Source organism: Balaenoptera musculus, chromosome 10 (genome assembly GCF_009873245.2).
Source record: "Balaenoptera musculus isolate JJ_BM4_2016_0621 chromosome 10, mBalMus1.pri.v3, whole genome shotgun sequence".
Lineage (NCBI taxonomy): Eukaryota > Metazoa > Chordata > Mammalia > Artiodactyla > Balaenopteridae > Balaenoptera > Balaenoptera musculus.
The window spans coordinates 7,760,190-7,774,146 of NC_045794.1; the positions used below are offsets into that span (position 1 = coordinate 7,760,190).

General features: G+C 38.3%; 1 protein-coding gene across 2 annotated transcripts; it reads right to left on the minus strand.

Annotated features, from left to right (window-relative positions):
• Positions 1 to 301: 301 nt before the first annotated feature.
• LOC118901496 (protocadherin-18-like) lies at positions 302 to 2,928 on the minus strand. 2 transcript variants are annotated; one of them, XM_036864653.1, is made up of 2 exons: positions 2,327 to 2,928; positions 302 to 2,166 (listed from the first exon to the last, which is right to left on the minus strand). In XM_036864653.1, exon 2 carries the CDS (start codon positions 2,157 to 2,159, stop codon positions 1,590 to 1,592), a length of 570 nt encoding a protein of 189 aa, XP_036720548.1. In that variant the 5' UTR covers positions 2,160 to 2,166; positions 2,327 to 2,928; the 3' UTR covers positions 302 to 1,589. The 2 variants fall into 2 exon arrangements, with proteins under 2 accessions (XP_036720548.1, XP_036720547.1); XM_036864652.1 differs by having other exon boundaries at positions 302 to 2,257.
• Positions 2,929 to 13,957: the final 11,029 nt, after the last annotated feature.

Below are 13,957 nucleotides of genomic sequence, written 5' to 3' on the forward strand. Positions count from 1 at the left end.
CTCAATATCCCAATTTATACCCCCCCCTTCACCCTTGGTAAACAGAAGCTTTCTTAATGGGAAGGTTTGTACTAACAAATTCAATTTTTTGAGTGAAAAGAGAGTTATTCAAAAATTTCTTCTTGTGTCAGTTTGGTAAATTGTGTTTTCCAAGGAATTTTTCCATTTTATCTACATTGTTAAATTTATTGGTATATAGATATAATATTCCTTTATTATCCTTTTAATGTCTTTAAAATCTATAGAGATATACTCTCTTTATTCTTTTTTTTTTTTTTTTTTTTTTTTTTTTTAGCTTTACTTCAATTTTCCTTTTATTTTCATTGACAGTAAAATTTTCTGGAGAGTACAATCAAGATAGTGTATTCATAGAAATAACATTAATAGAAGCTAGGTCATAAATGAGAACAGTCATAATAACAACGATCTCCCTTTCCAAGGCATTCCACACAGAGAGATAACAGCACAATAAATAAAGAATTTGCCGTTTGTCACACAACAAATAAAACAGAATTGCAATAACAGAAACTGTAATTTTATAAATGTTCTTATACTAAAAATAAAAGCAAAAATATGAGATCATGCACTAGAGACAAAGCTAAGAGTGAAGAGTTATAGCGAAAAACATTACAAAAAATAAACATGTTCAAGTATTGTGAGAGGAGAGGGGAAGATTCAAATAGAAGAGCTTCAGGATAAATCAATTATATTTACTACCCTAGGAGGGACACCGACATAATTGTCTTTGTCCATTAATACTTTATGCTGTTAAAATACACACTGTTATCCATTTAAAAGGCAGATTCCATTTCCTTGGGGCACCTCTCATATTACAAGGATGGAATAAAATTCATTGTTTACCTTGATTATGAATAGATGATAATACTTTAGCAGAAATATTCTCAAGAACAAGCCAGTGTGATGTCCTGGAATAGTAGGAGCCTGGGAGTTAGAAAACCGATTCTAGTCCTGTTTTTTTACATCATTGTCTGTGAAAGATACTTCCCAGTCCTGAAATAAAATTTCACTTCATGTTTCAATTTTACTGTAAGAGTCCAACTCTCAGAACTAGCAGAGACCAGTAAAAATAATAACGATAATAATAAAAGAGTTAAACATTTTTCTTGATGCTTACTTTTTTAAAAAAGTTAAAGAAAATAGAAGCTGGATCACTTAATGGAACTAAGAATTGAATAATGCTTTAGTGGGATTGTTCCTACAGCCTAACAGTTTCTTCCCCAACATAACTAATCTAAGCAGTGCCTTTATACTTTGTGGTTGCATATTATATCAGATTTGAACAGTGGCTAGTTTCTACATGATTAGGAGACACATGTTTATCATGGGAGTAAAAAAATAAAATTTGTCTGTTAAATTACACATAAATATAAGGTACAAATGTATTTTTAAAATACAGATTAAAATAATCACACTTGCATTGTGTACATACGAAAATACAGTATTTAATATTCAATATACACAGACACATTTATGATAAATGCAACTACGTGGCAATGCCAGTTCTTTCAGGGTTTTCGCTGTCCCCTATTTCCACATATATGGAAACAAAAATGCTTTGCTGTCATTTCCTAGCTCTGGCGGACATCTTGAAGCAGTTTGTTAATCTCAGCCACTAGCTCACTGGCATCCATGAGTTCGTGTTTGCCATCATTGAGGTGGTTGAGCACATTGTCAAAATCATCCTCTTCATAATTTTCAGGGATCTCCTCCATGGCCGGCAACCATTTTGAAGAAGGCTGCACACTGGAGTGAGTTCCAAGTGGGGGGCCAGAGTTGGTGGTGGGGTTTTGAAAATGCGTACTGGCCGCCCAGGCCGCCACCCCTTGTGGGTAACCCACAGTCTTGGCTGACAAAGGTCCGTTCCGGCGTTCCAGAGAGTTGGATCGATCCATCTCACTGCACTCAGAATAGGTGTCCAGGGAAGGGGGTAAGAGGCGCTGGAACACATTGCTCATTTCCGAGAGCAGAGAGGACGTGCTGGTATCCCCAGAGTCCTCATCGTTTGGGGAGTCCTTCCCAAAAGTGGAAAAACTCTTCTTCTTCTCACCAGCATCTACCGGCTGGGTGTCATCCTCAAGACTCGGATGCGGATGTTGCTGCTGGGGCTGTGCTGGGAATTCTTCCCCCGGAATGAACATGTTACTCCTATAATCAGAGGAAGGTGAGGGCAGAGCTGGCATCCAGCACTGGTCAGAGTGTCCCAGGACCCTGCACTCTTCCGTGCACAGCCGCATAGCTCTATCATGTACAAATTGCTTGATTTTGGATACTTTTTTTTAACCTTTATAAGCTTCAGTTTTCAAATCTGCTGGAATTCTTCCATCTGTAAGAAACAGGTCGCTGAATCCTTCGCCCAGCAACCTGTCTATTGGAGAATCTCGCCCCAAATCATAATCACTGTCTCCTGCTTCACTGTCACCACGGCCACTGTCTTTCAAGCTAAATTTGTCCATGTCTTGAAGGGCATATCTATAGCTCCTGGAATATTTGTTTCCTCGAAAACTTGGCCTTGGTTGATATTGTCCCTGGTGAAGCATTGAAAGAAGCTGGGAGACCTCAACAGCAGGGGTGGCATGGGTGAGTTCTAATGAGAAATTCTCTGGCACGTGGTTCGATGAGATTGTCACCAAACTGTTGAGGGACTGGTGACTGTTGTGACTCTGCCGGCTGCCCATTTGCCCTCTTTCGTGTCACGACTCCCAGATAATATCGGCATGGAGTCCAGTCCTTGCATTTGTGCGGCCGTTTGTCCTCTTGGCAGGCGAAAGAGTGTCACGTCCGCGTTTCCCCCCTTGTGTAGTCGGCGTGCATCTATCGCAGGGCGCCGGCGGAGTCTGCAGTGGCTCTTCTCCCAGCGATTCTTTCTCCTTTTCTCCGCTCGGCTGCAGAGACCAAACGCCCGTGATTGCTGACTCCGGTCTAAAATCTCTCTCTTTATTCTTGATATTCATAATTTGAGCCCTCTCTGTTTCTTTTTTTTTTTTTTTTTTTTTTTTAATGAATTTATTTATTTTAAATGGAATTTTGGCTGTGCTGGGTCTTCGTTGCTGCGCACAGGTTTTCTCTAGTTGGGGCGAGCGGGGGCTACTCTTCTTCGTTGCGGTACGCGGGCTTCTCATTGCGGTGGCTTCTCTTGTTGAGGAGCATGGGCTCCGGGCGCGTGGGCTTCAGGAGTTGTGGTGCGTGGGCTCAGTAGTTGTGGCTTGCGGGCTTAGTTGCTCCACAGCACGTGGGATCCTCCCGGATCAGGGATTGAACCCGTGTCCCCTGCACTGGCAGGCGGACTCCTAACCACTGCGCCACCAGGGAAGTCCCAAAATTTTTATTTATTATTTATTTATTATGTTTATTTTTGGCTGTGTTGGGTCTTCGTTTCTGTGTGAGGGCTGTCTCCAGTTGCGGCGAGTGGGGGCCACTCTTCATCGCGGTGCGCGGGCCTGTCACTATCGCGGCCTCTCTTGTTGCGGAGCAGAGGCTCCAGACGCTCAGGCTCAGTAGTTGTGGCTCACGGGCCCAGTTGCTCCGCGGCATGTGGGATCTTCCCAGACCAGGGCTCGAACCCGTGTCCCCTGCATTGGCAGGCAGATTCTCAACCACTGTGCCACCAGGGAAGCCCCCTCTCTGTTTCTTGATCAGTCTTGTTAAAAGTTTATCAATCAGTAATCTTATCAAAGAACCAAATTTTGGCTTTGTTAATTTTTCTGTTGCTTGGTTTTTAAAAATTTTATTGATTTCAGATTTTAAAATTCTGATCTGCTTACTTTGGTTTTAATTTGCTCTTCTTTTTCTATCTTCTTAAACTTGATTGTTTATTTAAAATCTTTCTACTTTTGTATTCATTTAAAGCTATAACATTCCCTCCAAGCCTCTGTTTTAGCTGTGTTCTACAAATTTTTCTATTGTGTTTTTATAATAATTTAGTTTGATATATTTTCTAATTTTCACCCATGTATTATTTAGAAATGTGTGTATTTTTTTTAGATGTACAAAAAGTCATCTTAATTCTTCTAAGAGAACTTAATTTTCTGTTTTTTTCCCCCTTTTAAATTATTTTTATTATTATATCAATGGAAAAGTCTCAGGTTAAAAATAGTGGATTTTTAACACTACTCTCTAACACTTTAATTTTTTTTTAGAAATTCACGTTCTTTTATTTATTTATTTATGACTGTGTTGAGTCTTCGTTTCTGTGCGAGGGCTTTCTCTAGTTGCGGCAAGTGGGGACCACTCTTCATCGCAGTGCGCGGGCCTCTCACCATCGCGGCCTCTCTTGTTGCGGAGCACAGGCTCCAGATGCGCAGGCTCAGTAATTATGGCTCACGGGCCCAGTTGCTCCGTGGCATGTGGGATCTTCCCAGACCAGGGCTCGAACCCGTGTCCCCTGCATTGGCAGGCAGATTCTCAACCACTGCGCCACCAGGGAAGCCCACACTTTAATTTTTTATATTTATTTTTTTGAGATATAATTGACATATAACAATTGTATTAGTTTTGGGTGCACAGTGTATGATTTGATACATGTATACAATTTGAAATGATTACCATAATAAGTTTACTTAACATTCATTACCACACAGTTACAATTTGTTTTTCTTGTATTGAGAACTTTTACAATTTACTCTCTTAACAACTTGTAAGTATATAATACAATATTGTTAACTCTAGTCACCATGCTGTATATTACATCTGCAGGACTTCCTTGTAACTGGTAGATTGTACCTTTTGACTACCTTCACTCATTTCCCCCATCTCTACTCCCCACCTCTGGCAATCCCCAACCTGTTCTCTATATCTGTGAGTTCGGGTTTCTTTTTTCTTTAGATACCACACGTAAGTGAGATCATACAGTATTTGTCTTTCTTTGTCTGACTTGTTTCCCTTAACATAATGCTCTCAAGTTTCATCCATGTTGTCACAAATGGCAGGGTTTCCTTTTTTAATGGCTGAATGATATTCCATTATATATATAAAATCATATTTTCTTTATCCATTCATCTATCAGTGGGCACTTAGGTTGTTTCCATGTGTTGGCTATTATGAATAAAGCTGCAATAAACAGGGGCGTACAGATATTTTTTTCAAGATAGTGATTTTGTCTTTTTTGGATAAATATCTAGAAGTGGAATTGCTGGATCACATGGTAGTTCAATTTTTAATTTTTGAGGTGCCTCCATACTGTTTTCCATAGTGGTTGCTCCAATTTTTGTTCCCACCGACAGTGCACAAGAGTTCCTTTTCTCCACATTCTCTCCAACACTTCTCATTTCTTGTCTTTTTGATATTAGCCATTGTAACAAATGTGAGGTGATATGTCATTGTAGTTTTGATATGTATTTCCCTGATGATTATAATTTCCAAATACTTAGGAATGTTTTAATTTCTAAATATTTAAGAATTTTCTAGACTTTTTGTAATTGATTCCACTGTGGTCATAGAACATATCTGTAGTATTTCAATATATTGAAATTTATTAAAACATTATTACTCAATATATAATTTACTTGATGGACATTCCATTTACACTTGAAAGTCATGGGTATTTTGTAGTTGTTTGATATCATTTTGTTGGGTAAATTTCAATTAGGTCAAGGTGGTTGATAATATTGTTTAGATCTTTTATATTTTTAACTGATTTTTTTTGTCTAATTATTTTATCAGTTACTGAGAAAGGGATGTTTATATCTCCAAATGTGATTATGGATTTGTTTATTTCTCCCTTTAATTCAGTCAGTTTTGCTTCATATGTTTGGAAGTTTTATTCAGTATTATTAGGTGCATGCTCATTTATAGTTGTGTATGCTTAATGCTGTGATTCATATAATTATGAAATGTACTTCTTCATACTTGTCAGTTTTGTCTTGTAATATAACCAATTGTGGTAGGCTGAATAATGTCCCCCTCTCCCATCCCCCAAAACATGTCCATGTCTTAATCCCTAGAATCTGTGAATATGTTACCCTATATGGCAAAAGAAACTTTGTAGATATTAAATTAAGAATCTTGCAAGAGAGATTATGTTGGATTATCCAGATGGGTCCAATGTAATCACAGTAATACTTATAAGAGGGAAGTAGTAGTGTTAAAGTCAGAAAAAGATGAGGCAGTGGAAACAGAGATTGGGGTGATGCCCTTTGAAGACGGAAAAAGGGGCCATAAGCTAAGGAATTTGGGCAGCCTCTAGAAGCAGGAAAAATCAAGGAAATGGATTCATTTTACACTTCTGACACACAGAACTGTGAGAGAATAAATATACATCATTTTATGCTGCAGTATTTGTGGTAATTTATTACAGCAACAATAAGAAACTAATATATCACTCCAGGTTTCTTGTTTACTGTTGCATGGTATATCTTTTCCAATATATTCCTTAAACCTCTTTGTGTCATTATATTTAAACTGTGTGTGTTATATAGAGCGTATAGTTGGTTCTTGCTTTTTCATTTAGTGTTACAGTCTCATTGTCATTTATTTGATGTATTTAGTCTATTTATTCATTTATTTAAAAGAATAGTTCACTATGCAGTTTGTTTTAATATTTATTTATTTACTTATTTATTTGGTTGCACTGGGTCATAGTTGTGGCACGTGGGATCTTCCTTGCTGTGTGCAGGATCTTTGTTGCAGCATGTGGGATCTTTGTTGCAGCATGTGGAATCTTTTAGTTTTGGCATGTGGAATCTTTTAGTTGTGGCATGAGGGATCTTTAGTTGTGTCACATGGGATCTAGTTCCCTGACTAGGGATTGAACGTGGGCCCCCTGCATTGGGAGCGTGGAGTCTTAACCATTGGACCACCAGGGAAGTCCCACTATGCACTTTGTTTATTTATTTATTTACTTTTATTATTATTATTTTTTGGCTGGGCCCTGCGGCTTGCATGATCCTAGTTCCCTGACCAGGGATCAAACCTGGCGCCCTGGCAGTGAGAGCGCTGAGTTCTAACCACTGGACTGCCAGGGAATTCTCTGTTTAGTCTATTTATGATGAATTAAATTATTGATATGGTTGGCTTTAGGTCTTTCCCTTTGCTATTTGTGTACAATTTATCTTATCTATTTTGCTTTTTTTCTTTCTTTTAAAGAAATTAAGGGGAGGAAAAAAACCGCAATCTTTTATATGTATGTAAATATTTACCATTGCTTCTTGTCTTCAGTCTTGTAGATTTAAATTTTCATCTTGTGACATTTTCAGTATGAAGAAGTTTCTTTAGCATTTCTAGTAGTGCCGGAGTGCTCATGGCAAATTATCTGTTTTCTTTACTATGAAAATGTTTTTTTTTTTCCTTTTCATTTTGCTGGATGTTTTTACTGGATATAGAATTCTGGATTGGGAGTATTATTCTCCTCCCGACCCCTACTCCAGCTTTATTGAGATACAATTGGCATATAAGACTGTGTAAATTTAAGGTGTACAACCTGATGATTTGATACATGTATATATTGTGAAGTGATTACCACAGTAAGGTTAGTTACCACAGCCATCAGCTCACATACTTACCTTTTTTTTTGTAGTGATAACATTTAAGATTTACTCTCAGCAAATTTCAAGTATACAATACAGTATTGTTAGGTATAGCCACTATGCTGTACGTTAAATCTCTAGAATTTATTCATCTTATAACTGGAAGTTTGTACCGTTTGACAAACGTCTTTCCATTTCCTCCATGCCCTGGCCCCTGGCAACCACCGTTCTACTTTCTGTTTCTATGAGTTCAGGGTCTACCAATGTTGTCACAAATGTCAGGATTTGCTTCTCTTTTATGGCTGAAATATATATATATATCTGTCTCACATTTACTGTATCCATTCATTAATCAATGGACACTTAGGTTATTTCCATGTCTTGGCTATTGTAAACAATGCTGCAGTAAACATGGAGGCACAGATACCTCTTTGAGATTGTGACTTTATTTCCTTCAGATACATGCCCAGAAGTGGAATTGCTGGATAGTATGGTAGTTGTATTTTTATTTATTTATTTATTTTAAAGTCTTTTCTATTTTTAAAAATTAATTAATTAATTAATTTTGGGCTGCGTTGGGTCTTTGTTGCTGTGCATGGGCTTTCTCTAGCTGCTGCAAGCGGGGGCTACTCTTCGTTGTGGTGCGCGGGCTTCTCACTGTGGTGGCTTCTCTTGTTGTGGAGCATGGGCTCTAGGTGCACAGGCTTCAGTAGTTGCAGCTCCCGGGTTCTAGAGCACAGGCTCAGTAGTTGTGACGCACGGGCTTAGTTGCTCTGTGGTATGTGGGCTCTTCCCGGACCAGGGCTCGAACCCGTGTCCCCTGCACTGACAGGCAGACTCTTAACCACTGCGCCACCAGGGAAGCCCGGTAGTTGTATTTTTAATTTTTTGAGGAACCTCCATACTGTTTCCTATGGTGGCTGTACCAACAGTGTTATTCTTTTACCTCTTTAAAAATGGCATTCCATTGTCTTTCTCCTTTTAGGTTTCTGATGAGAGTTCAGCTATCATTCATGTCATTGTTCCCCTCTGTTAATGTGTTATTTTTCTCTGGCTGCTTGCAGTATTTTCTCTTTATCTTTGGTTTTCAGCAGTTTTGTCATGATGTTCTTTAGGTGTGGTATTTTTTATATTTATCCTGATTGGGGTTCATTATCTCATAGCTGCAAGTTTTACACTAAATTTGGGAATTATTTGACCATTAATTCTTCAAATTCTTTTGCTGCTGTATTATATTTCTCCTGTATTTCTGGGACTTCGTAAATATAGCACTTATATTATACTACTTGATATTATCCTACAGGTCACTGAAGCTCTGTTCACTTTTTCTTCTCTTCTTCATATTAGATAATTCCTAGCAATATATCTTCACATTCACTGACTTTTTCTTCTGCTCTTTCCAATTTGCTGTTAGTCACATTCTTCAAAAAATTTTTTTAAATTAAAAATTATGGATTTTTTTTCTGTTTTAGAATATTCACTTTGTTCTTTTTTATAGTTTCTACTTCTCTGCTGAGACTCTTCAAAGTTCAAAGATAGTACAAGGCATTCCTTTATACCCTTCACCCCACTCCCCCTAATGTCAACATCTTATTTATTTTGTAAAATTTATTTATTTTTTTGGATGCGGTGGGTCTTAGTTGCTGTGCACGGGCTTTCTCTAGTTGCGGCGAGAGGGGCCTACTCTTTGTTGCAGTGTGTGGGCTTCTCATTGCAGTGGCTTCTCTTGTTGCAGAGCACAGGCTCTAGGCGTGTAGACTTCAGTAGTTGTGGCACGTGGGCTCAGTAGTTGTGGCTCACGGGCTCTAGAGCACAGGCTCAGTAGTTGTGGCACACGGGCTTAGCTGCTCCACGGCATGTGGGATCTTCCCGGACCAGGGCTCGAACCCGTGTCCCCTGCATTGGCAGGCGGATTCATAACCACTGCACCACCAGGGAAGTCCCTAATGTCAACATCTTATATAATCATGGTACATTTGTCAAAACCAAGAAACAAACACTGCTACATTATTATTAACTACTCCAGGTTTTCTTGAATTTCACCAGTTTTCCATAAACTGGTAATGGAATAATTACCAGTTAATGGAATAATAAGAGTAATTTTCTTTTTCCTGTTCCAGGATGTAACCCAGGATACCACCTTGCGTTTAGTTTTCAAATTTTCTTAGTCTTCTTGGTCTGTAGTAGTTTCTCAGTATTTTCTTACTTTTTATGACCTTGATGAATTTGAAGAGTACTGGTCAGATATTTACAGGTCTCAATTTGGAGTTATCTGATTATTTTTCCTGTTTAGACTGAGGTTATGGGTTTTGGTGAAATATATTTTAGTGATTTAGGTGCCTTTCTCATTGCATCATGTTGGGGGTGCATGATATCAACAAGACTTATCACTGGTTGTTCACACATTTAGCCCTGTTCATGGGGGAGGTTGTGTTTGCCAGGTTTCTCCACTGTAAAATTACTGTTTTCCCCATCAATACATTATTCTTTGGAAGTGAGTTGCTAAGTCTTGCCAACACTCAAGGGGAGGAGGATTAAATTGCACATCATGAGGCAGGAGTATCTCCATATATTATCTGGAATCTGTGTAAGGAAAATTTTAACTTCTCCCCCATTTATTTATTCAGTCATTTATTTATAAATCAGTACAGATTCAGAGGAGTGACATCAATGATGGCAGAGTAGGAGACTCCAGCCTCTGATCCCACAAAGAACAACAATTAGACAGCTATCTACTAACAAAAATAGCTCTGGGAGACCACGGGAGTTCACTTAAGAAGCATCAACAACACAGTGGAGCCGAAAACTTGAGAATAACCACACAAAAATGGTAGGAAGAATAGTTTCATTTTGCCTGCATCATCCCTTCCCCAAGTATATACTAATTTCTGACAAAGGAACCGAGACTATGCAATGGGGAAAGGATAGTCTCTTAAATAAGTGATATTGGGAAAACATTTCCACATGCAAAAGAATGACAGAACAACTCAAATTGGATTAAAAAATTAAAAGTAAGACCTGAAACCGTAAAACTCCTAGTAGAAAACATAGGGGAAAACCTCCTTGACATTGGTCTTGGCAATGATCTTTTGGAAGGTACACGAAAAGCACAGGCAACAATGCAAAAGTAAACGAGTGGGACTACATCAAATTAAATAGTTCCTGCAGAGCAAAGGAAACACCAGAATGAATGGAAATGTAAATTGCTACACTCACTGTGGAAAACAGTATTGAGGCTCCTCAAAAAATTAAAAATCAAACCACCATATGATGCACTAATCCTACTTCTGTGTATATATCCAAAGGAAATAAAATCACTATTTCAGAGATATCTGCATTGCTATGTTCATTGCAGCATTATTCATAATGACTATGATATGGAAATAGCCTTAGTGTCTGTTGATAGATGAATGGATTAAAAAATGTGAGATATATATATATATATAATAGAAAGTTATTCAGCCTTAAAAAAGAAGGGAATTCTGCCATTTGCAATAATAGAAATGAATCCAGAGGACATTATCTAAGTGAATCCACCCACAGAAAGACAAATTCACATGATCTCACTATTTGGAATCTAAAAAAAAGTTGAACTTACAGTAACAAAGAGTAGAAAGGTTACCAGGAATTGGTAGGTGGAGGAAAATGGGAGATATTGATCAAAGGGTATAAACTTTCAGTTGTAAGATGAATAAATTCTGGAGATGTAATGTACAACATGGTGACTATACCTAATAATAATGTAAGTATACTTGAAATTTTCTAAGAGAGTAGATTTCAAGTGTTACCATCATATACACACACACACACACACACACACACACAAATGGTAACTATTGGAGGTGATGGATATGTTAATTAATTTGATTGTGGTAATCATTTCATAATGTATACTTATATCAAAACTTTCACATTGTGTATCTTAAATATATATTACAATTTTTATTTGTCAAGAATGAATAAATAAAAATAAGTCAGTGTGGATTCATAGATTCTTTTTTTTTTATTCCTGCATTATAACCAATACATCCAATACTTACAATATAATCCAATTTATTTTGTTGCTCTAATTGTTTCATTTTGGACATCAGGAGCTCTTCCGGGTTGATTCTTGAGTCCTTCTGACATGCCTTCATATTTTTTTGTTTTGTTTTGTTTTGTTTTTCAGTACTCCCTTTTATTCTATCACTAAAAGACTAAAAGATGCTCCAGGCTCATCTTGTGTGTTTTCTGTCCTGGCCTTAGTCATTTCTTCAAGGACCCCTGGTTCCTATGTTGCCTTCCTTTTTTCTTTTTTCTTTTTCAAAAACCATCTTAGCTATTTTAAAGTGTGTAGTTCAGTAGTGTTCAAGTATTGTTATGCACTGAATATTTGTGTCCCCTCTCACTGCCAAATTCATATGTTGAAAGCCTAACCTCCAGTGTGGCTCTACTTGAGAAGGGCCTATAAGGAAGTAATTAAGGTTAAATGAGGTCATAATGATGGGGTCCTGATGTGATCAGATTAGTGTCCTTATCAGAAGAGATAGCAGAGAGCTCGCTAGCTCTCTCTCTTCTGCATGCCTGCACAGAGCAAAGGCCATGTGAGACCATAGTGAGAAGGTGGGTGCTGCGACCCAAGGCGGGGTTTCACCAGACACCAACTCTGCAGGCCCCTTAATCGTGGACTTCCAGTGTCCAGAACTGTGAGAAAATAAATTTCTGTTGTTTAAGCCACCTAGTCTATGGCATTTTGCCATGGCAGCCTAAGCAGACTAATGCAAGTATATTCACGTTGTTGTGTGGTGGATCTCCAGAAGTTTTTCATCTTGCAAAACTGAAACTCTGTAACCATTAAACAACTCCCCATTTCTCCCTCTCCCCGGTTCCTGGCAACCACCAATCTATTTTCTGGTTGTATGAATTTGACTGCTTTAGATACTTCATATAAGTGGAATCACAGAGTATTTGTCTTTTTGTGATCAGTGTATTTTATTTAGCATAATGTCTTCAAGGTTTATCCATGTTGTAGGATGTGATAGTATTTCCTTCCTTTTAAAGACTGAATATTATTTCATTGTATGTGTTGGGACCCAGGGTAGGCCACCCCCAAATGTGCTGCAGTGGCACATTGATTATTCTGAATTAAAGTTACTTAAGAAACGGCCAATGCAAGAGGGACACTGTGACCTTTCTCTCTGTGTCCCTGAAAGCAGGAAATAAGTGTGAAAGGTTCACTCCCTGCATCTAGAGGTAGAAGATATTGGGGACGAGAAGCTTGTAAAAACAAACTTTGTTACTTCTTTAATTTAGTACCCCAGTCCCAAACTGTCTAGATTCTTCACTGATTGGTCACCCAAAACCTGAGTTTCTTTGTCCTGTCAGTTCCTCACAAATTTATTGTTTCTTTGTCTGAAAAGTATAAAAACTGCCTGCTTTGGCCATTTCTTAGGTCCCATTTCTATGAACCCTCCATGTACATGAATTAAAATTTGTTTCTTTTTCTTCTGTTAATCTGTCTTGTGTCCAGCCACAAGAACTCTGGAAGGGTAGTTGGGGAAATTTCCCCCTCCCTGACATATATATATAGACCACATTTTGTTTATGTTGTCTTCCTTTTAAGGGCATCAACATTTATTCTCATAGGCAGCTAAATTATTGGTGTATCTTTTTGGTTCTGTCAGGCTGTGTTGTTTCTTTGTTCACACTGGTCAGCACTGAACCACCACTGGTCTCACTATTCAGCTGTCGGCCGTGCAGGAGGCCATCTCTGCAGGGACCACAGAGTCTTGTCCTCTGTCTGTGCACCTAGCTGTTAGCCAGGGACTTAGGATGAGCTCCCACCACATCTTCTGGACACCTCTCTCTGTGACGCTCTCTTTTGTCAGTCACCCTCATCTGCAAATTCCAAGCACGTAAGCAGGTCAAAACTTGGATCTCTGCCTCCTCAACTTCGTGAGACTCCTGCTCTGTTTAGGATTCATTTTCCTGCTTTGGGCCGGCAAGTGGCCCTAGGGTGACCATAGCACTCACCTTTGTGCGTTATGTTCTCTCAAAGGTCAGAGTGCTTCCTGTTCCGTCCCTGAAAACAGTTGCCTCACCTATTTTGTCATATATAGTGTTTTGGCTGAAGGTCAAGTCCCGTATCACTCTGTCATGGCTGGAAATAAAACTATATTAGTTTTTAATTAGTATGCTCTCCCTGTTTCTCTTCTCTTTCCTCTCTTCTGTCTTTATACATTCTATCTTGGTGACCTTATCTATTCTTGGAATTTCAATTCATTATCTAAATATTTTCTTTAACTTTTTATTAAGATTTCACCTATTAGAAATAAATTACTGACACTGTAGTATGTATTTATTTAATTTATTCCTCTTTATGGTTGGCTCTGCATATAAAAATAAGAGAACAAGGAGAAAAAATTTAATGGAATTTCTTACTCTGTGAAGGGTAAAGATTAGAGCACAACTGGGAGAATGTTTTGGGGAACACAGGT

Coding starts and splice junctions, on each gene's coding strand:
- LOC118901496 (XM_036864652.1), bottom strand. CDS start 2,696: ATGGGCAGCCGGCAGAGTCACAACAGTCACCAGTCCCTCAACAGTTTG. Junction 2,258..2,326: donor AGATGGAAGAATTCCAGCAG/ATTTGAAAACTG, acceptor TACATGATAGAG/CTATGCGGCTGTGCACGGAA.